Source organism: Euwallacea fornicatus, chromosome 27, assembly GCF_040115645.1.
Source record: "Euwallacea fornicatus isolate EFF26 chromosome 27, ASM4011564v1, whole genome shotgun sequence".
NCBI lineage: Eukaryota > Metazoa > Arthropoda > Insecta > Coleoptera > Curculionidae > Euwallacea > Euwallacea fornicatus.
Window position 1 is genome coordinate 786,090 of NC_089567.1, and position 25,407 is coordinate 811,496.

Genomic DNA, 25,407 nt, shown 5'->3' on the forward strand with positions numbered 1-25,407 from the left:
TTTGTTTATGTCTAATAGGTCGCATGCACTATATTTTGAATTTACAATGTTCTGTGAGTTCTCTAAGGTTTTTTCTTGAAAACCAAATCACGAGGACGTCTCCTGGCCAAAAATAAAACAACATGTCATATGAATGTCTTTAATTAGAAAATAAATAGTAAACTATAACAACAAAATATAAAACTATAAAATTCCGAATACGGCATACAGAAAAATTCTTTTGAGTATTAAGTTAGCAAAGAAACATTTTCCCCTGTTAAGTAATTTTAGGATAAACATGACTGTAGTATCATGAATAACATTTATGATACACGTGCGCAAAACTGAGCTATGCACGTCACCAACATTATTTACAAATATTTTTTGAGTAATTCATTGATATAAAACTGGCACAAAAACACGAATCAAGCTCCGAGAGTTACTGTCCAAAACGAATTATGTTTATAGAGTCGTGAGTTTTATTTATAATAAGTTGGCAAAATGGCAACTGAATAAGTTGTGGAATTACCCGCCTTACAAACAATTGGGCTGAGACTAGGAACTACAGCAAAATTGGAAATCAAGTAATAAAAAAAATCCAAATATTACACGCTATGGCGAATAATCGTTATGGATGTTGATTGCAAAGCGTGTAAGGCCGACTTTCATCTCACTATTTTACATCAAATAACAAAAGTTAATCCACTAAACCAGTTAATGAATTAATAACGAGTATTGTTAACGTACTTACATAAAAAGACCAATAATTACAATATTGCAAATGTTACATGATGCACCCTGTACGAATACCCTATAAAGAATTATAAGTACAAAACGTATCCTTCAAATACAGTAACAAATTAATGTTTTGTTTTCACCTTTTAGTAAATGAAAATTATGTAACAAATTAATTAACAATAGAAGCATGATTAAGTGAACAAACAGGTTTAAATCACTACTTTTATACAAAATTTTATTTAACTTTGAATATATTGCAACAAAGAAAATAAGATTTTCAGAACATTTGATTGGGGAAAATATAGTTAGTTTTGCTACATACTGCCACAGTGAATTAATTTTTTTTTAATCACTAATGAATAAAATATTATTAAAGTCTTGCAACGCGTTGAGTAATTGACTCGTAATACATCAAAATTTAACAAAAAAATTTATAGATCTAAGAATTATTTTAATCAAAAGTGCAGACAAATTCCTCTTAAACTATTTTTAATGATTTTAAAGTTTTTAGTTTACAAACAAAATTACCATAAGTAAAAATAAGATTGAGGAAAATATTTCAAAAAAGACATTTACCCAATGTTGCCATTTGAAATGTTTTATGTATTTTCTGATGCCAATCTGTTGTAATGTGATTTAAACAGAACCAACTAATTCAAGATTTAGAATCATATGCACTATTTCTTAGATAGGTACACATCGAATGATTTAAATATCAAATGACAACTCTAAGAGTTTTCATAAAATAATTATTTTTCAAATGAAATTACGTTACCTATCCTATGGTTTTTTTTTATGTTTTGCACTCGGTTATAACTAAAATGAAGATATGAATTAATAGGCTGGTGCTTTTGTGCGATTCGGCAATTTACAGGATTATTAATTTTAGTTTTCCACAAGAATCATGGGTTTATTTTATTTTGATGACGAGATGGCGAATGAGTATGCGAATTAGAAATTTCTTAATTCACACACCGCAGATATGCATATTTCTAAATGAAGTTAATTTCAAAGGTAGAGGTAATTTTTGAGAATTACATTATACAAAATTAAAGAGTTAAAAATAAGTCATGAAGTGTTTGAACGAATATTTTGCTGCATCTTCAAAGTATTTTGGATAAGGTAAAACTTTTAAATCTTATAAATTTCTCATAAACAACGAGTGCAAAATATAAATAATGTCCTTTACTTATCCTGTAACTATAATTTAAAAATTGTAACAATTTACTAGAGATACATAGTATCGACTTCCTGAATTAAACATAATTCCAGGATGTAAAAAAATTACGTCCAACTTTTGCGGGTTGTGCATCTTATCGACAAGTGTTTCTGTGTTTTTATATGTGTTCCGCCGTACAATAGAACAAGAACTGTTACCTAAATAGTACTATTACAGATAAGCTTGGTGGGATTTCCACGTAATATATCTGACTATTGAATGAACGTAAAAAAACCTGAGTGTTCTATCATAGGAACGCTTGCCCATTCAAACAACCGCCTTATTTAAATGTCCTTCATCCGCGAAATTTTATAGGATTTAATCTCTTAACATCCTGGACAAAACTACATGTGTTTGTGTCATAACAATTAAAACAACATTTATTTAGCCATCATGCATCACAATAATTAAACAACGTAAATTCATGCGTTTTACCAACGTGGCTTCAATGTGAAGATTACATACTAACAAATAATTAAAACTAGGTATTACGTTTAATTTTATAACATAACCGACTATAATCGTTACATTTCTGTGATTGGCACGTGTAACGTACATTTTACTACCATGTTCACTAATTAATTCGAAAAAACGCTTTCCCTTCGTAACAATAATTTTTGAGGAAATGCTCTCGTGTATTGCTGAACAAAAAATGTTCTTCAAGGAGCAAGTCGAATATGAGCTATTCCTCGGATAAGGTATCATGCAAATTCTTTAGGCAACTAGAGCTGCAGAAAAAGAGCTTTTATCGAAACATAAGATAATACAATTTTATTGGGAACTAAAATAACCGAAGGATGTGCGGCGACGTATAAAGAAACTAGGAAAAGCGAGTGGCAAATAATAACTTTTAATGATGTTGACTGAGTAATTAGGTGAAAATTTTGTCAGAGTTACTCACTTTGTTTGCATTTTATCTAAAAAAGTCCTGAAAAAAAAAAATAAAGTAGTCATTTCGGTTTCCGTAGATTTGGCTTCGATACTATTAGGAGTTGCCAGTCTGATAGCAACTGGTCCACTGGTACGAGAAAAATTCAAAACGTGCTGGTATCCCCACTATTGGAAATTTGAAAATACGTGCACAAACAGTTTGGACCCCCAAAAGTTCGAAGCAACTTTTAGTTATTAAGCCACTATATACGATTCGTTACCCATGTCAAGCACACTGTAAACTCAAAAACATAACGTGATAATTATACTAATAAATCTATATTTACGACTTAGTAGGAAACATGGCCAATATGGCGGCACAAATTTTTTGGGCGTTAGTTTCATCGGGATACATCTGCATCGCATGAATAACTTGTTCCTCCGGGAAAATCGCTGCCAAATGATAGTGAAGTTTCCTACGAGCGTCCTCCTGTGATCCGATCGCATTCCACTGGCCCGGCCATACGTTAAGCTGGGAATCGGAACAGCTCGACATGCGTTGCATGTGATGGACGGGTGCCGTTTGCTAAAAAAAAATAAACATTTTATTTACTGCCCACTAATGCTGGAATATTCTGTGTAAAAATTTTTGAAAAAACACCAAAATCAACAAGATTTGGTTTTGACTCTAGCCGTCGTTGTAATAACTTTGCGCAACAAAATGGCACTTCCTACACTTACTACCTATTGTAAGATTTATAAGCATTCTTACGCCTGGTTGAGGAGCCTGAATTCCTGACCAGGCACTTGCACGCGCGCTTTGCGGGCTTCTATAAGAGTCCGGAGCGCTAGCAATCCTGGTCACGCCTTGATGAAGGTCCCACCCCGAGGCGCCTAAATATCCACTCGTAGGCCCGACAGGACTTGGACTTAAAGGGGCAAAACGTCTAGACGCTAACCTAGGATCCCCCACTGGATTAAGTGTTAATTGTCTGGCCAATTTCCGATGAAGATTCTCCGAAGATGGGGTATTATGATAAGAAAAGCTTGAGAGTGCGCTCTTTTCAAGAGTTGTGTGAAATCCAAAACTATCTGGGATGGCCTGATATTGGCTAGATGGAGTCAGGCCTCCTACGTTATCAACACTGCGGGACTTCGACACCACCGCATGTTGTGGTTCTTTAGGTGGAGGTACGTTCGAGCGTGTTCGCCCAAGTGGATTTTTTCGGATATCCCCCACTGGAATACACCAAAGAAAATAAAGGTTTATGCTAAAAGAAATTACGACCCAAATGAAGAAATTTACCATCTTTACCCTCCCTAGCTTGTAAGTGTCTTTGAGCGTGCTCAGATAATCTTTCAGTGACACTTTTATGAGGTAGAGGTCCCCGTTCGGGGTGGTGATACTTGCACTTGTTGCCGTAAGTGCATTTTTTTCCGTACGGGCAGGGGGGTGGCGGAGGCGTTCCAGGAACCTCACCCTAAAATCAAAAATCACTTATTTCATAGTGCTCCGATGATAACACATTACATAATCATTATAATTTTATAACAACAATTATTGAAATATTGAAAGACTGCAAATCTTGCGAGCTCCTTTATGTCATTAAATGATTCTAAACCTCATTAATTTCAATTAATTAGTAAGTAATGTATTAAAACAAACCTTTCTAGGCTGCGCTCGTAAGAAATTGTCTAATGTAGGACCCGCTCTACCCAAAGGATCGTCAGGGGGCATGAAATGGTCATTAACAAAAGAATACATTAAAATCCTCTCTTCGACCACCTTTCGAAACTCGGCATTCTCTTGGCAGAGGTCCCTGGAAATGAAATAATTGTCAATTTTCACACATAATAAAAATTCGTCACATATATCCGGTACCTACATACCTCTGATTTTCCCTATTTTTAGCTATTGAATTGGTTTTATCCCACTATTTGATCTAATGATTATTAAAATAACTGTTTTTTTTTTCACTTGGAATTCCAAGTTTTGATTAAGTTTATCTCTTAGATAAAATCCATTACATCAGACAAAAAATTAAGAAAATGTAGTGAACCACGTCTCGGTAGGCCGGTATAGGTTTATCAAAAAGTAATAACATTGCCTATCAATTCATCTAAAAATACTTTTTACCTGTAGTTATCATTGCTGACAACAACTCCATCAGACCGAGCTGCCAGCTTCAAAATGTATCTATCATCATAACAAACCATTCGTTTTCCACCTACAAATCTTGAAGGAGTAAACACTAACAGTCTGTCTCTTTCCAGTTCTGCCAGGATGTCCTGGTCCCTTACAGGGTTGTCTGGACGAGGCGCCTCTTTTCGCCATTTTGGAACGAATACTGTTATATCTTTATGACCACGAGCCTAAAATCATAGATGAACGATGTATTAGCAAACTTCCCTGTGTTGCAAACTTATATTAGTAAACGTGTTTTCGAATCTAGGTAAAAGTCAGACTATTGAAGAATAAATAGCCGGGCAGTGTTAGTTTGCGAGAATAAATCCGAAAGGCATTTTAAGCTGAATTATGTCGTCACTTTTGGCGAACGTTATTCACCACTGACTTAGGTTAAAATCATTGCTAGTAAATTTATATTGCTCGTCCGTATACATTCATACAGTGTAGATATGTATTTTGGTTAAATTCATAATGGATATATGAAATAAACTTTTGATACATATGGCGTCCGAACCACGCGTCATCGGTTGATTTCTCCTTTATAATTAGAAATATAAAACGCTTAAATAAGAGGGTTGAATTGTTGTTTAATCATACGAAAATAAAGGGCGACCATAAAAAATTTAAGTTGATGATGGTGCCCGAAAACCGAAACGTTGGCTAAGGCAGACTTTCCTCAAAAAGTCGCTAAAAGAATTTTTATATCTTTCCGATTATGTTCTCACTTCTAAAGCTTTTTTGGAGCATTTGTGTGACTTACAATCATAGCAAAGGGCAAATATATATAAATAAACTAAAGCATTCTTGAAACCAAGTTTTTAAAAATATTTTGAATTTTGTTGAGTTTAATGTGGATTTACGTTACGGTCAATATGGATCAAATAGGACATTTGATAATCTCTGTCGTTCTATGTCAAAAATTCCACAAGGCAAACTTTGTTTAAGTCAAAAGCCTTTGCTTACCTTAAACCAATCAACACAGATCTTAATGCCACGACACGAAAAAATGTCTTTGTTACCATGACTCATGGCGACATTGCTACCATCTATAACGATGGGTCTTAGAGTCGTGGGACCAGTATCTAGGAGATCAAACCTAAAACATGAAGAACTTTTAGATTTGAATGCTTATACAACGGTGGTCATATGATACGAGACCAAATTCACGTGCAAGTACCAGCTCACTGGTATTAGAATCAAAATTTGAAAAACGTTGATCTGACTTGTGCATAAAATAATCGCTGGGGCAAAAATTAGGGGGAAAGGAAAGGAGGGTAATATAAACGTTCTTGCTATCGTATCCCATCCACTATTTTAACAATAAAAATGAATAAAAATTACAAAATGAAGCACAAGTAACTGGGTTAAATAGAAATTTATTGATAGTCGAAATCACTCAATGAGCATTCGAGAAAATTTTAAAGTGATAGATTTAATCCTAGACCTTTTAAGTTACGACCTGCACACCACAGATAAATTATTTAATTAATTATTGTTGGTCAGAGCAACTTTATAAGCAGAATTTTACGTTTTTTTTGTTTTTTTTTTAAATTAAAATTAATTTAAAATTTAATAGATTTTAATTTAATGCTTAATTCCGAAGTAAAATTGTATCATAAATAATAAAACATACCTATCTAAAAGTCCTAATTCACTAGCTAGACTTTCCGTTGGGCTGCTATCACAGGATCCGCTTTTCTGGGCCCCCAATTTTATCAGTTCTGCCAGAAGTTCGTTCTGGGTAGGAGAGGGACCAAGTTTTTGCAGAGCTGCCTGAACATGTTTTTCCGTATATCCTAATTTCAACGCAAATTCTACCCTGTAAAAACAAGTTTATGTAAAAATAAGACAAACTTCCATAGTGAGCAATGAACGATATATTCCAGAATACGGTAAGCCTCACGATATTAATAACTACATTGCAAGGGAGCCCGGAGCCAAGCAGCGCACATTAAAAATCTAAGGGAAGAAGAGACACGATCCTCAGGGGTACATGGATGATTTGTTTCCATGACGGAAAATACCAACATTTTCAAGTTTAGTTTCAACAAAAGGAAAAGAAATATTACGAGGTGTTTTAAGACATCGTACACGGGATTCCATCCGTCTTTAATTTTTCTAACACACCCTGTATCTCAATTTAATTATTAACAAGAAAACCTGCCAAGATGAAGCTCGATAGTGGCAATTTTTTCCTTGCGAGTGAGTGAGGGACATGCGATTTCAACATCAAACTATAATAATACAGGGTGATTAATTGGAATCTGATATTTTATTAATTAATGCGTCCTAATTGTGCTTTCTTGAAGGTCGTTCAATGAAAATGTACCAGAATCGGAAGGCCGCAATTCTTGTAAAATTAAAATAATGACGAGGATGAAGAAATTAAATTGATAATATCTAAAAAAGTTATGAACACGCGAGCAATACGCCACCAAGCAGAAATTCGGTTTTTGGCCAATTTCGCAGGTGTAAATTTTTAGATGGTGGCCGTATTCAGCCGTTTCAAGTTGCAACGCGCCTCCCTTCCAGCCTCATTTGCCACGTTAAAGACTACTATTGAAAAATTCCAGTTTCTGAGATATCTTCGTACGTTTAAACGAGCTATTATTACGAAGGTAAATTACCTTGCATTATATGCGGCACTAGATTCTTGCGCTCCCTGTACATATTCTGCAAACTCCGCTGCCAAAGTATCGCTCACCGTTCGGGAAACGTCTTGGTGACTTCCAGACAGATTGCTTTGGGTTCCTTCATAACCCTCGCAATCCGAATCGTAGCTGGAATCTTCACCAGTTGCAGCTATTTTAGCAAGGTTGCAACCTTCAAGGCAGATATCGTCTACATATTTCTGTAACAAACATGAATTAAGTTTAGGCAATGCCTTCCCCTTTGGGGCTGCCTGCTGCATAGGAACGATTACCGAAACTTGAGCTTCTATCGCCCCGAATATACTTTCAAATGTAGATTTCCACCGGAGATAGTAGCACAATCAATCATTATTATTGTTACAGCTCTGCTAGCGATGTCGGAATCATTTACGCGATTTTTCCTGCGATTTTGTATATATAAAAATAAATTAATTAAAAAAAAAAGTTTAATCGAACAGGGCTCGAACCTCCGCATCAAAAATCGCGTTCGTTTATCGCTGCTGATCGATTCATAACGGCCCACCTAAACGAAGCTCTCGACTTTCCGTGATATTTTATTGTACGTTATTATCGAGACGAATGTCTTTCAGCTACTTCTGGGACGTGCAGACGGCCGTTAGCTCATTGATAAGGACATATAATCGCCTAACTAAGCATATGAATTAATTTAGTTCATTGCGCAGCGTTCATCACTCATTTGGGTCTCCTAACACTCACGTATGTTAGAGTCAGTTTTCACGTCTATCTCCGCTGATTATGTCTACGCTCCTAGGGAGCGGTTGAAAAGTATGATTTGTCAAAATCACGAATGCAAATCTACAGGAATGTGCATATTTAGAAGACGGGTCATGCAACGCAGCTTACATCGATGCTGAAATGCAGTTGCTTAATGCATTCGGGCAGGTTCCGGGAACGGGTTTTTTGACTTAAATAACGCAGGTCACATAATGTTGTTATTTTTTAAATGAATCTCGGGCATGACCCGCGAAACTTTTGCACCAGAATGGGTTTGATACCGAAGCGAAAACAAAAGTTTCACATTTAACGAACTGCCCATCAACACACAGAAAAACGATACTCTCCGTGATAGCGATCATCTAATTAAACGGTCTAGATCCTGTGGATTTCCAAGGTAGCGTGGCTTATGCGAAGCTACATCAGCTCGAGGAAATACCAGTCATATCAAGATTTCCAACCATTTAGTATGAATTGCTACTTAATGTAAATTGATAACAGGAATTCCACATTACAATATTCTTCCTGTAATCTACCGACTACCATTAAAGCTACACACACCCACTAACAATTTTTTTTAAGGTAAAATCGGGTTTTAATATTACGGTATGACGGTTCTTGTTAACCTCTCGACCAGGGTCATGATTTTCTGGAGAATAATTAATGGTTTCTTCTAATGAAGTGGATGGGATTCCCCGATAACTGGCAAAACCAATCGAAAATAAGTAGGCGCTCGGGTAGCGAGGTTTGGAAGAAATAGAAAGGTTGCAATGCAAAATTAATTTGTAGGAAATAATTAGTTTGCTTTGTGCGTATTTAATTATTATTAGGATCTCGAAAACCGCTAGCGTAATATGCAGTTGGATGAATTGGGAGACAGTTTTATGCTAATCGTAGCTCTGCTGGTCGTAAAACAACCAATTTTTTTTGTAAAATCTAAATTTCCCTATCAATTCCACTAAAATTAAAGTAGCAATTTCTTTAAAATTGAACGCTCTAAATCCACATTCCCTGCACAGCTCAATATGTTTTATGTGATACACGTAATTATCGACTGCCCGTAGAAAAGCTATTTCCCCCCTGTCCTAATCTCACATCAGCACAACCAGTCAGCGTTTATAGCTGTCCATTGCAGCATAATCAAAGTTACAAAAAATTAATATCTAATTTAAATACATACTAGACGAGTATGCAGGTAATTCGGAAATTGAATTGTTTGCAATTGCGTCACAATGCGAAACTATAATTAATGCTTCAAATATGCTTTACAGCTAATTAATTACGTGACCAGCTATATCAACATTTTCACCAACACAACTCATGTCTCACATTTCTCAAGCCTACGGTAAAATTCTTACTTTGTTGCTATATTCAGATCCGGTATCATTGACTTCAATAACAATATTTTCTGTTGTTTGTTGTGCAAACAAAAATATTCATTATCGACGATCAGCATCCTTTCAGTAATTATTGATTCAGACGATAATCCTAGATAATCTCGTCTCGTGAATTTGAATTACCTTGTTATTGAGAACTTGCGAAATTTTCATTAATTATGCTCGAGGATGTGACGATGTCTACTAATTAATTCCGGCTAGAAGCAGTTAATCCGTAAAAAAAGATATTTAAAAACGCAATTAAAAAATACAGGATGTTGTATTTTTAGCTAGGTAGCTGCTCCTATCCAGGCTGGCCCACATTTCATGAGATTTGCGCTTTTGTCAGGATCAAAAGAAAATATTCAATACGTTTCTTGGGTTATATTTCATGTTACTTTTTCATCATCTCCTTCAGACTTTGAGGGATCTTGAAATTCAATCAAACTCGGCCCACCTTGCACATGGTAGCCCCTTTAAGGATATGCGTGCCCTTATATCAGACGTCACGCGAATTAGAGAAGATTTTTTTATGCATACAAGAGTTTTTTAGTGTTTAATTAATGTAATTTTCCAAGTGATTTGCTGCAATTTTAGATTCATCTCACCGTTTTTATGTTTTCAAAATGCTGACTTTTGTAATATCGCATTTTTGCGCCCCCTAAGACCGTAGGGGTGGCATCAACATGCGTAAAATTTCCTCGAAATGTGTGTTATTTGGGCTTTTCAACTAGATTATCTTCAGCTATTTATCAAAATCAAAAAGGGCAGAAATTAGCTCTTGGTGAAGCTGCGTGCTGTATCTGTAGAATTGCCGCGACCAGTATTTTTGCTTATCCTATTTGTGGTGTGTTGTTCGTGCTTTCGTTACGCAACTAGTAGCTAAAAGAAGCCAATTTGGTCACCCATTTAGATTCCAAAATTGTCATTACCTGCCAAAATTCAAACTGAGTTTTTGGCTTATTGCAATGCACAAAAAGTTGCCCAAAATTAAGCCAGGGCGGAAGCAATTTTAAAAGTTTATTTATATAAATATATATTCATGTAATTATATATTTAAATTATGTAACTATAGAAAATTATGTAATTTAAGCTATATGGGCACTTCGTCGCCAAGAACACCTGAAAAATGGTAATCAGGCACATCTGTCCTAATTGGATTTCGTGGTTTTAATTAAGGTGCCCGCACGAAACAAATTGTTATTTTTATGTCTGATTCGATTATGACAGTAGTTTATGTAATAAATAGCTAATATAACGTTTCACTATATATTCATTACATCGAATCAGGTTATAGCCGAGCGAACTTGCGAGTGAACCCACAAACGGGTGAGTGGAATAAACCTTCATTAAGTACGTATTACCTACGTCTTAAGTGAGATTCCATGTTAATTCGCTAATCATTTAACTTGTAAATCAAAACTAAAATACCTTAATTACCTGTTAATAGAAATCCATGTTTGACAGTTAATGTTTAGTTAATCACCCTTATGATGGACCAAAAACGTTGCCCGAACAGTTTTACACGTAAATTTTACCAGGATATTCACAAAATACATCTTATTACATGATCGTTCAGTCATTATGAATGTTCTGTTATAGGTAATGGTCAACGTTATTGCACTAGGACCAAAAAATGGATAAGTTTATGGTCACAAAACAGTGTCATAAAATTCATCATGATCGTAATTCAAAGTGACTTGAAGTGCTTGCCGAGTTACCTGTTTTGGAAGCATTTCAATTCTAACTTAAAAGTTTAATTATTAGCAAACGAATATGAAATCGGGCATTAAATGAACTCATCCATTTATAGATTTGCATGTAAGCTCGCCCAGCCATGAAGTGCCTCGTCTCATAAAGCCCTACATTACGTACGTACAACATTGTTTTTTCGTAACCCAGTTTTCAGCTTCCAAACAAGTAAAAACGTCATGCGTAAGGTTTAAGTAACGTAAGCACATAAGAAAGCTGCATGCAAGCGTGTAAACTTTGCAAATTTTATGAAAATTTGCCACAGGTTGGCGAACACGGATCTTTGTGTTTACTGAGATATCGGACATTTAGGTAAGTAATGTAAGCGATCCGTAAGGAAACCGCACAGCGTGAACCTTCTGGCCTTACGGTACGTTCGCATTTCTTTCCAATAAGAAGGGAAATAATGGCGTTTAAAAGTAACTTTTTCATATGATGATTAGATATACATAAATGGTTGGAGTCTTAGTCGCTCTGAATGGAAACATTTTCATATTTCCAGGTGGTGATAATGCGGTGGAGTGGCGCACGAGCGTTTTAGGATGCATGAGCGACACCAATGAAATTTTAGGGCCTAAAGGCAAAGCATATCTATCTATTAACATCAGCGGTTGAGACCATACTAACCTCGCCGAAGGTAACAGTCATATCCAGAAAGATCGGGACCCGAAGCTGTAAACACATTTAACTCTATGACGAGAACCCAAATAATTGTCATAGAAACGGACAAATCGCGCGTTTCTCGCTAACTGCAATCAAAGTTTATAACATAATAATCACTTCGGTGTCTCAATCAAATCAAAACCGACGAATCACTTTCGAACTAAAAGGAAACGAACAATGCAAATACCGATCCCGGAATCACAAATTCAATCGATTTGTTAATCCCGACGAAATATCGAGCAGTCATTCGATAGAAGATCCGGCATCGGCATCGTCAGTACGTCGGGTTCGGCTTATCGAAAAAAAGAAAAAAACAAAAAAAAAAAAAAGGAAAAAAAGCGGTTTGATTTAGCTGCTTGTCTCACGAGTCACTCACGCGCGAGAAGAGGCGCGGGGCCCCCTAAACGGGTAAGTCCGGTTGGTAAGGCCTCTGTAGGGTGTAGAAATGTGGTTGTACGAAGTACCGAAACGCGGAGAAACGTCGGACTGAACTGAAGAAACGACGAAAAATGTCGAAGAAAATGAAGATCCGGATAGCAAGCCGGATGTAAAAGAGAAAGAGACGCGTAGCCTTCTAACAGGCCATTGAAATTGAATAAAATTTCGGCGAGCGGACGGCGCGGTACTCAACAAGGTGAACCGAGTTTCACCACTCTCATTCGCGATATATTCGACTGTGGTGAATGAATGAGAATATGAACCGGACTTGAGAGCGTTTGGGAACGACAATCAGACTGAAGAAACATTTATTTAAATTACCTACGCAAGCTGTGCATGTTATTTACTTTTGTCGATACGCCTAAGCGATAAAACTTAGTTTATTCCTCTTATTCTGTGTTATCTTTACAAATTAATGTGCGTGCGTGAGTATTATCAACAAATAAATAAACGATTTAGATTCACAAAGGATTTTAATTCACCATTATGAGCCCTTGCTAGTGACGAGATAGACGAGCGCGTTCGCGATAACTGTGTCACTGTCGCCAAATGACTGGCCTCAATGAGTGCCTCTCGGTCCTCGTCACGTGACATTTTTCTCGAATCTTCGATGCTCGTTCGCTACCCAAATCCACTGGAAACGATTTAAAAAATAATAACAATTGTGGGGAAATTGCATTTTTGGTGGCGGAGGAGGATGGAACGGAGCACAAGTCCCGGCAGTACCCCTTTACTTCCCCAAGATCGGAGATCGAATGCCCCCTCGCACGATCTACAGTACGTCAAATTGAAACTCGTACACCTAAAAGTTTTCCAATAACTGAGAGTTTTTGTTAAATAACAATCCTTGCACGTTTTCCCTTGTCACACTTAGAGACGAATGGCTAAAGTAAAATATCATGTGTGTAAATTGATTCACGGCCTTTTTTCAACAATTTAGATTTTTATTTATAAAAAAAAAAAAAAGAATTACAATTTAATCATCGAAATAATTGCCCTTACTTCCAACGCATTTCTGCCATTTATCGGGTAATTTTCGAGTCCCATCTCGGAGGAAAGATGGTGATTTTGATTGGATAAAATCTTCCATTGTTCGGCGGACTTCTTCGAGATATCGAAAGTGTGTATCAACCAGGTGATGTTGTAACGCTCGAAAAGGGTAGTAATCAGAAGGTGCGAGATCTGGTGAATGAGGGAGAACTTCCCAGCCCAACGTGGAGATAATGTCAGTGGTGTCTTTTGCCGTGTGTGGGCGCGCGTTGCCGCGCAACAAAGTGACTTGCCTTGTCGCACTGCCATTAAAAGGTCTTTTTTCCTCAATAGCATCCCTCAATTTTATTAATTGACCTCTTGATAACGGTTAGCAGTAACAGTTTCTCTTGGTTTAAGTGTCTCATAATAAATTACACCTTTGGAATCCCACCAAATACTCAATAACAAATTTTTTCCGTGGATGTTTAGTTTTGCAGCACTTGCTGATGGGACTCCCGGATAAACCCACGATTTTTTTCTCTTAGGATTGTTTTTTTCTTCATCTCCAGTAACAATTTTACTTAAAAAGTCTCTTTTTCTGAATCGCGTCAGTAGACACATTGCAATTTCGCAGCGCCGATCTTTGTTTTCTGGGCTAAGATCATGAGGTATCCACTGACCTTCCTTTTGTATCCTCCCTAATTTTTTCAAACGTATCGAAATAGCTGGTTAAGTCATTCCGAGTGCATTAGCAAGCTCTTTTTGTCTTTGGCAGGGATTTGCATTGAGTAAGTTCTCCAACTCTTCATCGTTAACCTTTTTTGGTTGACCGGGGCGTATTTCATCTTCAAAATGATCAAAATTTCCATTCCGAAACTGTTGAAACCATTTTTTACGCGTACTACAAGATACAGCATTCTCTCCCAAGGCTGAACAAATCGTGTCTTGCGCTTCTGCAGCATTTTTTTTAAGTTGAAAAGTGAAAAGACGAGAGCGCCTTAAGCGCTGCTTGTCAGACGACATTTGTAACGTTCTTCGTGGTTAGATTAATCAAATTAAGTGGTTTGATAGCTCACAGATGGCGCTTCAAAACGGACTATATAGTTAGAAAAAATTGTAAATTCAGAGAGGCGTTTTAACCAATTTCATCTAAGGGCCGAGAATTAATTTATACACCTGATAAAATGCTTGAGAAAATATGCAGTTTGTAGGGGAAAATTAAATATCTTTACTTTTTGATGGTAAAACTTAAACTCGTACACTAATATAAAAATAACAGAATAAATCAACAATTAGAAATTAATATTTGGTTGGTGATCCCTTACTACTAATTACATCCCTTAACCCATATGATCCCATTGTACTCATTTGAGCACGGCTTACAAAAGTGATCAGTGGCAACATCTAGTGCCTTAAATGATAAGTTTTAGTAGGAGATATTGTCTATAATTTCAGACACGTGATAAAAGATGGCTCTGCAGATATTTGGTAAATCCCCTGTTTGTATTATGCATTATTAATACTAATTAAATGACAATTACCTAAAAAAGATGTTTTGGGCACAAATGGGTTAAGCGTCGAGGCATAGATTCCACTAACTTTTGGCAACATTCAGGTTTTATTTTTGCCCACTCTTCCCGCAGAGCCACTTTTAACTCGTGAATGTTAGAGATTTGATGAGTTGTCCCATAAATGTTCAATCACATTGAGATCTGGGCTTTGTGAAAGTAACTTTTGGGCAGTTACATAACGACCAAGTCTTAATTTTCATCGCCTTGTGTTTGGGATCGTTATCTCGGTAAAAGATAAAACGTTCTCTAATTCCCAATTTTGTAGCACTTCGCTTCAGACTTTGTTTTAAGATGACAAGATACATATTTTGATTCATAATACCATTAATGAAGCGCAAGTTACCAGGGCCTTTGGAAGACATGCACCCCCATGCCATCAGGAATCAGAGAACCCCCACCCATGGTCGCTCGTAAATTCTTAGATTTTATCGCTTCGTTGGGTTTTCTCCCCACTCTATTTACTCCGTCAGAATCAAAAATATTGAACTTGCTCTCGTCTGCAAACATCACGTTGTTCTACAATGATACATCCTTATCTCGGTGTTCTTCAGCAAACTAAAGACGTTTGATTTTGTTCGTCTTGCTTATGCACGGTTTCTTTCGTGCTATTCTACCATGGAAGTTATTTTTATTCAATAAATTTCTAATTGTTTGGGGATTAACTTTTTTCTTTAATTCTACTTCTACCATTTTCGCTAACTTAGGGGCTGACAGTTTGGGATTTTCCGCAACTTTCCTTAGAATCCAACGCTCGTCGTATATATTAAAAAAACATTTTTAAGCAATTTTTACTATATTTTCTAGACCATGGCCATCATTGTAACGTGTTATAATACCTTGTACAGTGGTGTAGGGTCTGTTAAGGATTTTTGCAATTTCCCGGCAAGATTTTCCATGTTTATGATGATGAATCGCTAACTCTCTCTCTGCTAAACTTGTTTGGCCCCTCTGGCGTGCCATTGATACGAAAAATTGAGAAAAGTATTATGGAAACAGTTAACACAGATAAATTCGTCACGATAGTAAATTTATATAAAATTTGGAACTATTCAACAGAAGCAAGAAATATTTAATGTCTACGAATCATCACTTTACGATTGTCAATTTGACTATCAAAATATTTAAAAAATTATTGTTATTTTACCAAATACTTTACCACAAGAATTTGTGATAAAAAACGTTCTATCCGTGACCATTCTTCGCAAAATATACAAAGTTAATGTGTAAAAGATATTTATTTAAGAAAAAACATAACATATTAGAAAATTTTGAGGTGTACGAGTTTCAATTTGATATACTGTATCAGAGTCACCCCGGGTGCACCCGTTTTTCATCCCGAGAACAGGCACCCAGACCTCCACATCCTTCCCACGCTCGCATCCCTGAATCGCTCTCTTCTCACTTACAACAACAAGCTTAGTCCATTTCCAAGATGTAATAAGACACTAGCAGGTGTTCGCAACATACTCCTTACGCCTAAGGCTAGTTTATAACACTATCTTCATGAGACAACATGTTTTTCACACTCACATTAGACGAATTGACAAACACCTTCGTATCACTTGCCTCACAAAAGCTCACAGACTAATAAATCGAGTTAAAATTTACGAACGTATGTGCAGGGTGTCTCAAACTAGACGCCCCTGTACCTATTTTATGGAAACTGGAAGTGACATAAAGAATTTTAATTGCAGTACTTCAATGCGGTTTGATCACCTTCATTTCCCCTCGAAGAAGTTCATTTCTAAAGTGTCTACGGGGTGTCCAAGGTAAGGACCACATACAGCATGAGGACCACGTAAACGGGAGTAGATGCTGACTCAGTTAAACGGGAGAGAGTTGCACGTTTAAGGACAATGAAATGTCGAGAGGAAGAAACGTATAGAGAAGGAGAGAGAGAGAGGGGGCGAGAGTATGAGTATATGAACTCATGGGAGTATTTTAGTAATTCTGCCTCATCATCTAGCGTCACGATCTATCTCCATTGTCTAGTGCCTATTACATGTCGAATGATCGGAAATCTGTCGTCATCTGTCAGATTATCTATTTGATGAACAGGCGTCACAGCCACTTTTAGGTAAACAGTGAGAGAAAGTTCAACTTTCCGCACACGCATATGCGTGCGGAATATGCACACATGGGTGAGGAAAAGTGCGCGTATGCGTACAGGGCACAACGAAAACTCGAAAATGACAAGGTAAAAAAGTAAATAGTTATTTTACTGATTATTTTAGCCGGAGAAAAAAAACCTTTAATTAAATTTGACCGTTTCCGCATCTCCAACGGCCTCCAACACCCCTATTTAACGGATTCAGGTATTGGAACTCATCCAGATAGCATTTGGAAACAGTGCACTTTAAAACATTAAAAATAAACCAAATAAACATCTACTTAGGATACAACAAAACGATTTCTATTTAGGTATTTTAGATCCGGGATTAAAAGTAGTTTAAAGTTTATACAGCGTGCAGTATACTGGATATTTTGCTCACATCTCTATTATCCATACAAATAAACAGAGAAAGGTGTTTTAATGTTCCAAATTTCACGTTTCGAATTTTTAACGTTTACGCAAAAAGTATAAATATGTAGACGCTAAGAATATCAAGTAAATAATAAAATTACGAAAGTGAAATTTGCAAGCAAACCCTGCTTTGCGGTTATTCCACCGGTCGTATTTAATTGTTGCAGATAAAATAGATAGTGTGAAATTGACCATGAACGGCCAGAAAATCAATCAAAAACATTAGATTTGGCTTTGAAACATACGTCGGTGCCGACATATGGAATATGTTGACGAAGAAACTTGCCCGCTTTTAGACAGAGTGAGTGCAGAATCACTCCTTGCATGGGAATAATTGCTAAATTTGAATAATAAAATTATAAGCTACGCGAAAATCCAGAGGTGCTAGATACGGGTTGCGCCGAGGCCATTTCATGGGATAATCGCGTGGGGAAGTGCACCTGCTTTGTGTAATAACCGTAATTCGAAATATATAAATTTTAAAGCACGTTCGACTTTGATTTATTTTTCAGAACTGTCAAAGGTATCATGAAAAAAGTAGAAGTTACAAAATGTTCGTACAGTGTTTGGATTTGCAATGTTTTAACAGGAAAATCCCATTTCCGGGTTATAGAGAGGAAAACTAGCATACATGTCAAGAGCTCGATTTATGAGGAAACATTAATAGCGAAAACCGTATTTCGATATTTTTACAGTCCACGGCGCTAGAGGGCGTTTTTTAAATTTCGCCAATTTTCAAAATTGCTCATAACTTTTCTGTTTAGGATAATATTGAAGAAAAACAGAGACGTCCTTAAGGCACTTTTTCGATGCGGTTGCAGTGGCATGCTTTAGTTTTTTGATACAGGATACCGTTTTGTCAAAAACCGACATAACTTTTATATTTTAAATGAAAATCAGAGACGACTATGACTTCAAAAAATGTCATTTTGAACCATTTTTCAAGTCATTTTTCAAGAATAAGCGATATGTTAGAGCCTTCCAAAACTTCTCCAATTACATTTAGTTCTTCGATTTCGTTACTTTCATTCAAATTGTAGTGCTGTGGTCTACATTTTTTGAAGTTTTGATAATTCTGTAGTTAATTTTCAATTGCTTAAACGGTTTTCTACTCGGCATAGATATGGAAGTATAACTCACAAGCAAGATTTCATTTGACAATATGAAACACTTTATCGTGTCATATTTTTCATAGTTATCTATCATTTTTACTTGGAAAATCGGCACTAAATCAACACTAAACATTAAAAATTATGAGGCAAAAATTAAAAACACATAAAATGACCAATATTGCTGGTGCCAAAACTAACTTGAGTATAAACGCAAAAAGTTTAATACTTCAATTATTTTTGAAAATAACTAAAGACACACTTGCGTGGTTGAAAATGATTTAAAATTGATATTTTTTTGAAGTCATGCCCAACTGTGACTTTTATTTAAAATAAATACGTTATGTCGGTTTTTGACAAAAACGGCACGGTGTAGCACGCCATAGCAATTACATCGAAAAAGTGCCTTAAGAATGTTTTTGTTTTAATTCAATATTGCCCTAAACAAAAAAGTTATGAGGAATATTGGAAAGGGCCTAAAATTTGAAGGAGGCCCACTAGCCCCGTGGACTCTAAAAATATCAAAATGTGGTTTTCGCCATTAACATTTCCTCATAAACCGCGCTCTTGATATGTACGCTACTTTTTTCCTATCTAACCGGGAAGTGGGAGTTACCCGCCAAAACACTCCAAATCGAAACACTCTGTATATTGCACCGAAAAATCCACGCTAGTTATTCGAAATTATTTCTTTATTACTCTTAAAACCGTTTCATAATTTTTTACGTGTTTGTTTATAAGATAACAACAGTTGTTTACAAAACAATGAAAATTGCTATTTCAGCAATTTCGGCTTGAAGGTTATATACCTCATTTAACTTCGTTTAGATTGTGTTTTTGAAGTACGTTTTGTAAATTTAAATTTTTATTCCCAAAGAAAACGACCCAAAATATCCACGAGAGGAGAAATCTTTCGCTGGAAGAATGTGCAGCTGCTGTGCCACTAGCAGAAGTAGGTTTGCCACAAGTTCAAATCACATTACGATTTGAAGTGGCACAACCTACGGTCTACCGGGCACTTGCGCGGTTTCGGGAGGTTGATAGTAACCGAAGAAGACCTGGTCAAGGATGGCAAAGGTCAACAACGAATGCTCAAGATTGATTTTCGCGCCCAAAAGCTTTAAAAAGTCGATTCATTACAAACACTACGCTGAAGTAGGAGTTTTCTCGTCGATGCGAATTTCGTATCAGTCAAAGTGCAGCGAGAAGAAAATTAGCAGAAAAGAATGGCACTCCATGTAGGGCTGCAAATAGGCCCTTATTAGCTATAAAACATCGAAGATAGCGTATCCAATTTGCAGCATTGTCGGAACTGTAAACTATGAAGGTGGATCTGTTATGATATGGGAAGGCACTAGTTTGGAAGGTCTCACGGAGTTGGTTGGGTTTCAAAACGGTGATTTAACAGACCACAAATACATAACAAATATTTTAGAATTCCATGTATTGCTATATGCCACAATGATCGGTGGGGAATTCTTATTGACGCATGATAATGCACGCACGCACGTGGCACAAGTAGTGCAAAATTACCTCCAAGGTTTGGAAATTCAAACGCTGTCTTGGCCAGCAAGAAGCCCTGATCTAAATTCCATCGAACATTTATGAGACAATATGGGTCGACAAGCCAGAGCCATGCAGGTTCCCCATAAGGACTTAAATGAGCTGCAGTTAAGAATCAGTTAATTTGGGAATATGCGAACAAATTAATCAAACTGAGATTAGAAACTTTCGGTATATCAAAAAGGGGCGATTAGAGCAATACACTCGTTTATTTGTACAAACCGTAAAATTAGAATTACGAATTTTTTTGGTACACCGTGTATTCATTTAACTAGATCCCTTATTGATTTCGTGAAGTTAAATTTATTGACATCATGGTCGTGTTTCGCTAGTTAACGTAAAATGTTGACTCGAAAAGCATAAAAACGAAAATGCTTAAAGATTTTAAATATGCTTAAATTTTGCGGTGAAGTGTAGTTAGAGAAAGGGCTCCGAAGAAGCAGACACATTTACATATGTGCCCGCAGGCAGCAACCACCCTGTCCACAAATGAGTAAATTTTTTATACACTTATTGAATATGTTGCAGTTATTCACATTTAAAAGCAAAAACTCATTTTTTGCCCAATTTCACTCTCTATCTACGATAATCAGTTGGAGCCCGTGAAATGGCCGCAAAGGAAATGTGCCTGTAAATTCCCATCTTATATGCAATTTTTATATCTACTTCATATTCGTTATACCAACTTCTGGGCAAACGGTACGAACTTCCAGCTTAAACTAGTTCCCGCAAAAAATATATCTTCAATGTAATCGAAGTCCCGAGTTTCATTAAACGCATTTTGCTGAAAAAGAGATAGGGGGAAATGTAGATCATTCCTGATCCCAAATCTGACCCGACCTGATTGCCAATCCCAAATTATTTCACCCTCTTGTTTAGAGATATCAGCTAACTCCCCTTTACAGAGTAACGAGGAATTGAGCTATTATTTACTGCGCATCAATACAAAAATAGAAACACCTACGCAAAAATGCATATTTAATGACGAAGCTAAATGACCTATAACAGCAAATTATGCACTATGAAATTATGGTCTATTTAGCCTTTAGCACTGGGTAATCAGGCGGCAGACCTATTTTTCCAACTTTAACAACCCAAAGATCCGGGTCAGTCTGACGGTCGCTGAACCGCCCGTATCTACAATTTTGATCCGATGCCAAACTGGACAAAACGTAAATAATATTTGCAACGTCATTAAAATGTTTCACCTAGATTGTATCAAAATAATTTTGTAATGAAGGCGTAAAACACATGTAACGACTGAACATAAATAAGTAATTTGATGATTAAAACGAGAGTATGTAACAGAGTGACGAAGCAATCGTCTGCGTCTGTTTCAATGTTTGTAAGGATGTAACGTTCCTAGTGGATTCCGATATGTAATTCCATGCAATGTTTGCCCCAAAGAGCAAATGTTGCATAGAATTGCGTATCACGTAAACAAACCAAATCAAAATAATTTCTATAACGTCAGAATGTGCTAAAATAAAACTGTTTTTCCAGCATGAGCGTTAAGAGTTTACAAATTTGGAATTACTCCTAGGGGACGATAAGTTAGGCAAATATATTTTCTTATAATTATTTTCGCACCTTGGATTTGTTCCCTCATCATGATTTGTTATTTCGTTAATTATTTCTTTAGTCTCTGTTTCTCATTATCTGTTCTTACTAAACCACCCACGTCTTTGAGCTTCTTCTCTTGTAATGCCATCTTCACCGCTTTACGTCTTCATCAGATCGACTGATTCATTCAATTCAACTACCCCTTTTTGATGGGAGTCTAAAACCAATTTGTTTATCGTCGATCTAAGGAATGCTTTCCTTATTTCCTGCAGGAGCTTTGACTTCTGCAGTTCCGTAAGATAGAGGACTCCATGATAAGATTCTTTATCCGAATACTCAGCATTTCCATTTTTCGTTTTTTTTGTGCTTTTGAATTCTCGTACTTCTTCAAAATTTTTCCTTCTTCGACATTCGGTAGAATGAAAATCAGCCACTCTTTTATAAGGCGAGATAGCGGAATCGTTCTATTTATTATTCTCTACCTCCGATATTCATTTGTACTATTGTGTATTTTTGTGTTGCTCGTATTCCATTCTTTAATTTCACATCTCGATTTATCATTATTCAGGGTGTCCCATTTAAAGCTCTGATTGAAGATCTATTCTATCTAGATATCTTTTATTTGAACAATTCTTTTATTAGGCGTTTTGCTGCAGAATTGTCCTTAATTTTTGTCCAATTTTTGAGTTAGTCGGAATTATTGCATTTTTTTTCTAGAAAAGTTTTGCAATGCATATTCGGTTTAAAATCCATAACAATTCTTCTACCTAATAAAAAAAAATCGAAAAAGCAAGGGTAACTCTGTAGTAAAACGTCTAATAAAAAATTATTCAAATAAAAGGTATTCATTTTTTGAAAATCTACAAGAATCTGTAAAAAAATACGTGGATACCGTTTAAAAAAAAAAGTTGCCCTTGAAATGACCTTAAAATAGCGTTATGGATAAGATACTATGTTCATAACGTGTCCTCCTCTTTACCAGACAACTATTATTTGAAACTTTTTTTCATACGACGAACCATTTTAGAGCATTCTTGAACCACAACTTTAAATGAGACACCCTGTATAAGGAAAAAATTGTGTAAAAATAAGCAGCATTATACACGTATACTAAAATTTGCCGTGCCATTATCATTGTTGCAATCAGCCTATCTATTGAACATATCAGGTAATTTTTTTTAATATTCAGATTACATCTTTAACAAATGACGCAGTTTTATAAAAACGCAACAATGCAAAGAGCTAGCGAATTAAAAAAAAGTGCAGGTCATAAGAAATCATTAATAAAATCAATGGTGGTTTAACTAATGCTTAGACCCAAATCCGCCTTTGTTTTTTTTTGTTAACAACTATAGCCTTCAACGCACTAAAAGACAACGCGCTTACCTTAGATGTGCAATTAGCAAGTTTCGAATGTTTTTTCTTTGAAGTTTTATTGCTGATTTAAGTCGGTGACTTGGAAAAATTAATATTTTAAATTAATACATTGGCAGAATATTTTTTACCAGATCTTTGTTGTTACAATTATTTTCGCTGGTAAGATTTACTCCTTAGTCCTGATTTGTAATCTTTTCAATTTTTTCCAGTCTCTCATTATCCTTTCTCACTAAACTAGCCACCACACATATCTTTTGATTTATTTTCTTCTAATGTCACAATCATTGCTTTATGTCCTCATTATATAAACTGATTCACTCAATTTAATTTCCCCTTTTTAATGAGAATGTAAAGCAAACTTTTTATCTTCTATCCAAATGATTCTTTCGGTCTTTGATGTAGTCGTTTTGATTTCAGTAATCTTTTTTTCGTTTTTTTTTTATAGTTTTCAGTTGTAATATATATTTTTTTAATTCTTTTTTTGTTATTAGAAGTTTGAAATGACTTGCTCAATTTTCTAGTGATAGAATGGTTTTTACTGTAATTCTATCTTGGAGACACATTTTTCTATATTCAATGATTAAAAAATATTATTTGTGCGTAAAACGGAACGAAATAAGGATTAAATGCTTGCCCAAATAAGGATTCACTATTGCGGCAACAAAATAGAAAGCATAAAACATGCCACATAATAGACCAGTCTTTGTCTTTAATAATGTGAATTCCTCCAAATTCATAATTGGAAGCTCCATTAAAGCGAAGATGATAACTTTAGCAACCCTATTACAACTAATTTAACATGCCACAGTTCATTTCAAAACAGCCATGATTTACATAGCTATTCACATTTTATACATGAGACACAATGTCTTTTGAGTATAAAATCAAACACAGAGCCTGAGATAAAATAAAAGCTGGAACCTTCATTTGACTGAAGGTAAAGGCATGATAGCTGTAGCATATCTGAAAAGTTGGTAACTTTGTGACCATATTTGCATATTTTAACTTGGATCAAAAATTAGCATTGCTATTCTGACTTCATCCAAACATAAAAAAGCAAGGGAAAAAGGATAGTTTTTTATTTTTATTACATATCTAACCCTATTTACCATAAACTAAAAAATAGCAAATATTAGTCAACAAATATTTCTGTAATAAAATGTGTATATCCCTGGTTTACTTGTGCACCATCTGCTATGTCCAATGCTCTACACAGAGGCACTATCATTTTTTTTTTGTTCCATGTGACATATTATCTGGTTTTTCCCTTGTACTTATTCTTGAATTTGAAACAACCAAGCACCTAAACCTAAGATTGGACTTGTAAACTCTGTAGTTTTCACCCTTCCCTTATTGTTGGGATATCTGAGCAAGATAGCAAAACCAAAGAGCAAAGTAAAACTAAGCAAGACAGCATAACCAAGTAAGACAGTGACACATATCAAACTTACTATGAAACAACGAAACTATAATAAGTTTAGCAGAACTTGTTCAATTGAGAAGAATGATTTCTGAATCGATAACTTTTGAAACACATAAACACAATTTTAACATAACTACTACTAGTTTAGTTAATATGGTAACTAGGACCAGAGAGTGGCAGTTAGGGGAATTCTCGATACTATGTACTGCTTACCTGTAGTCTGCTGACAAAATCCCCGCTTACTGTCCTGGCCAGTCCCTCAGGACCGGACAGTAGTACGTCATAGATCACGGAATTATCGACGCATCGTGTTTTTTCTTTTAAAATAGCCGCAAATAGTACATGAATTCTGTCGAAGTTCTCTTTGAGTAACGGGATACATGTCGGTCTAATTCTTACCGTCCCGATAGCGTTTTTTGACATGTTCGATTTTGCCCATAATTACATTATACGAATTATTGAGAAACTGTACGGTTTAGCGTATACGGAAATAAATTATTCTTTATTTTTATTTTGTTATTTTCACTTCCGAGTTCCGGGAAAATGACATACATTTCAATGTTTTGGTTCGAGATTCGGATGACGAGTGGGGGGGGCTGAAGTTCAGGAATTCCTCCACTTGACAGTACTGACACGGACACTGACAGAGACAAATACTTGTCTAAGAGACAGTAGGCAGAAGTTTTTGTCCAATAC

General features: G+C 35.9%; 1 protein-coding gene and 1 long non-coding RNA gene across 3 annotated transcripts; both read right to left on the minus strand.

Annotated features, from left to right (window-relative positions):
- Positions 1-125: 125 nt before the first annotated feature.
- LOC136347271 (probable ribonuclease ZC3H12D) lies at positions 126-25,290 on the minus strand. Of its 2 annotated transcripts, none has more exons than XM_066297135.1 (9): positions 24,925-25,290; positions 7,622-7,845; positions 6,628-6,813; positions 5,958-6,090; positions 4,944-5,179; positions 4,473-4,626; positions 4,113-4,287; positions 3,579-4,045; positions 126-3,392 (listed from the first exon to the last, which is right to left on the minus strand). In XM_066297135.1, the coding sequence occupies exons 1-9, from the start codon at positions 25,132-25,134 to the stop codon at positions 3,150-3,152; spliced, it is 2,028 nt and encodes a 675-aa protein (XP_066153232.1). In that variant the 5' UTR covers positions 25,135-25,290; the 3' UTR covers positions 126-3,149. The 2 variants fall into 2 exon arrangements, with proteins under 2 accessions (XP_066153232.1, XP_066153233.1); XM_066297136.1 differs by lacking the exon at positions 24,925-25,290 and adding an exon at positions 12,136-12,985.
- LOC136347193 (uncharacterized) lies at positions 16,373-17,424 on the minus strand. Its single transcript, XR_010733456.1, has 2 exons — positions 16,683-17,424; positions 16,373-16,628 (listed from the first exon to the last, which is right to left on the minus strand). It is a non-coding gene; the product is annotated as an uncharacterized lncRNA (long non-coding RNA).
- Positions 25,291-25,407: the final 117 nt, after the last annotated feature.

What these genes read in the sequence shown, in the direction of transcription:
- LOC136347271 (XM_066297135.1), bottom strand. Translation starts at nt 25,134, where the DNA reads ATGTCAAAAAACGCTATCGGGACGGTAAGAATTAGACCGACATGTATC. An exon ending in AGTGCCGCATATAATGCAAG is followed by an intron (nt 6,814 to 7,621) that starts GTAATTTACCTT and finishes TTGTTTTTACAG; the next exon opens with GGTAGAATTTGCGTTGAAAT. An exon ending in GAATTAGGACTTTTAGATAG is followed by an intron (nt 6,091 to 6,627) that starts GTATGTTTTATT and finishes TTCATGTTTTAG; the next exon opens with GTTTGATCTCCTAGATACTG.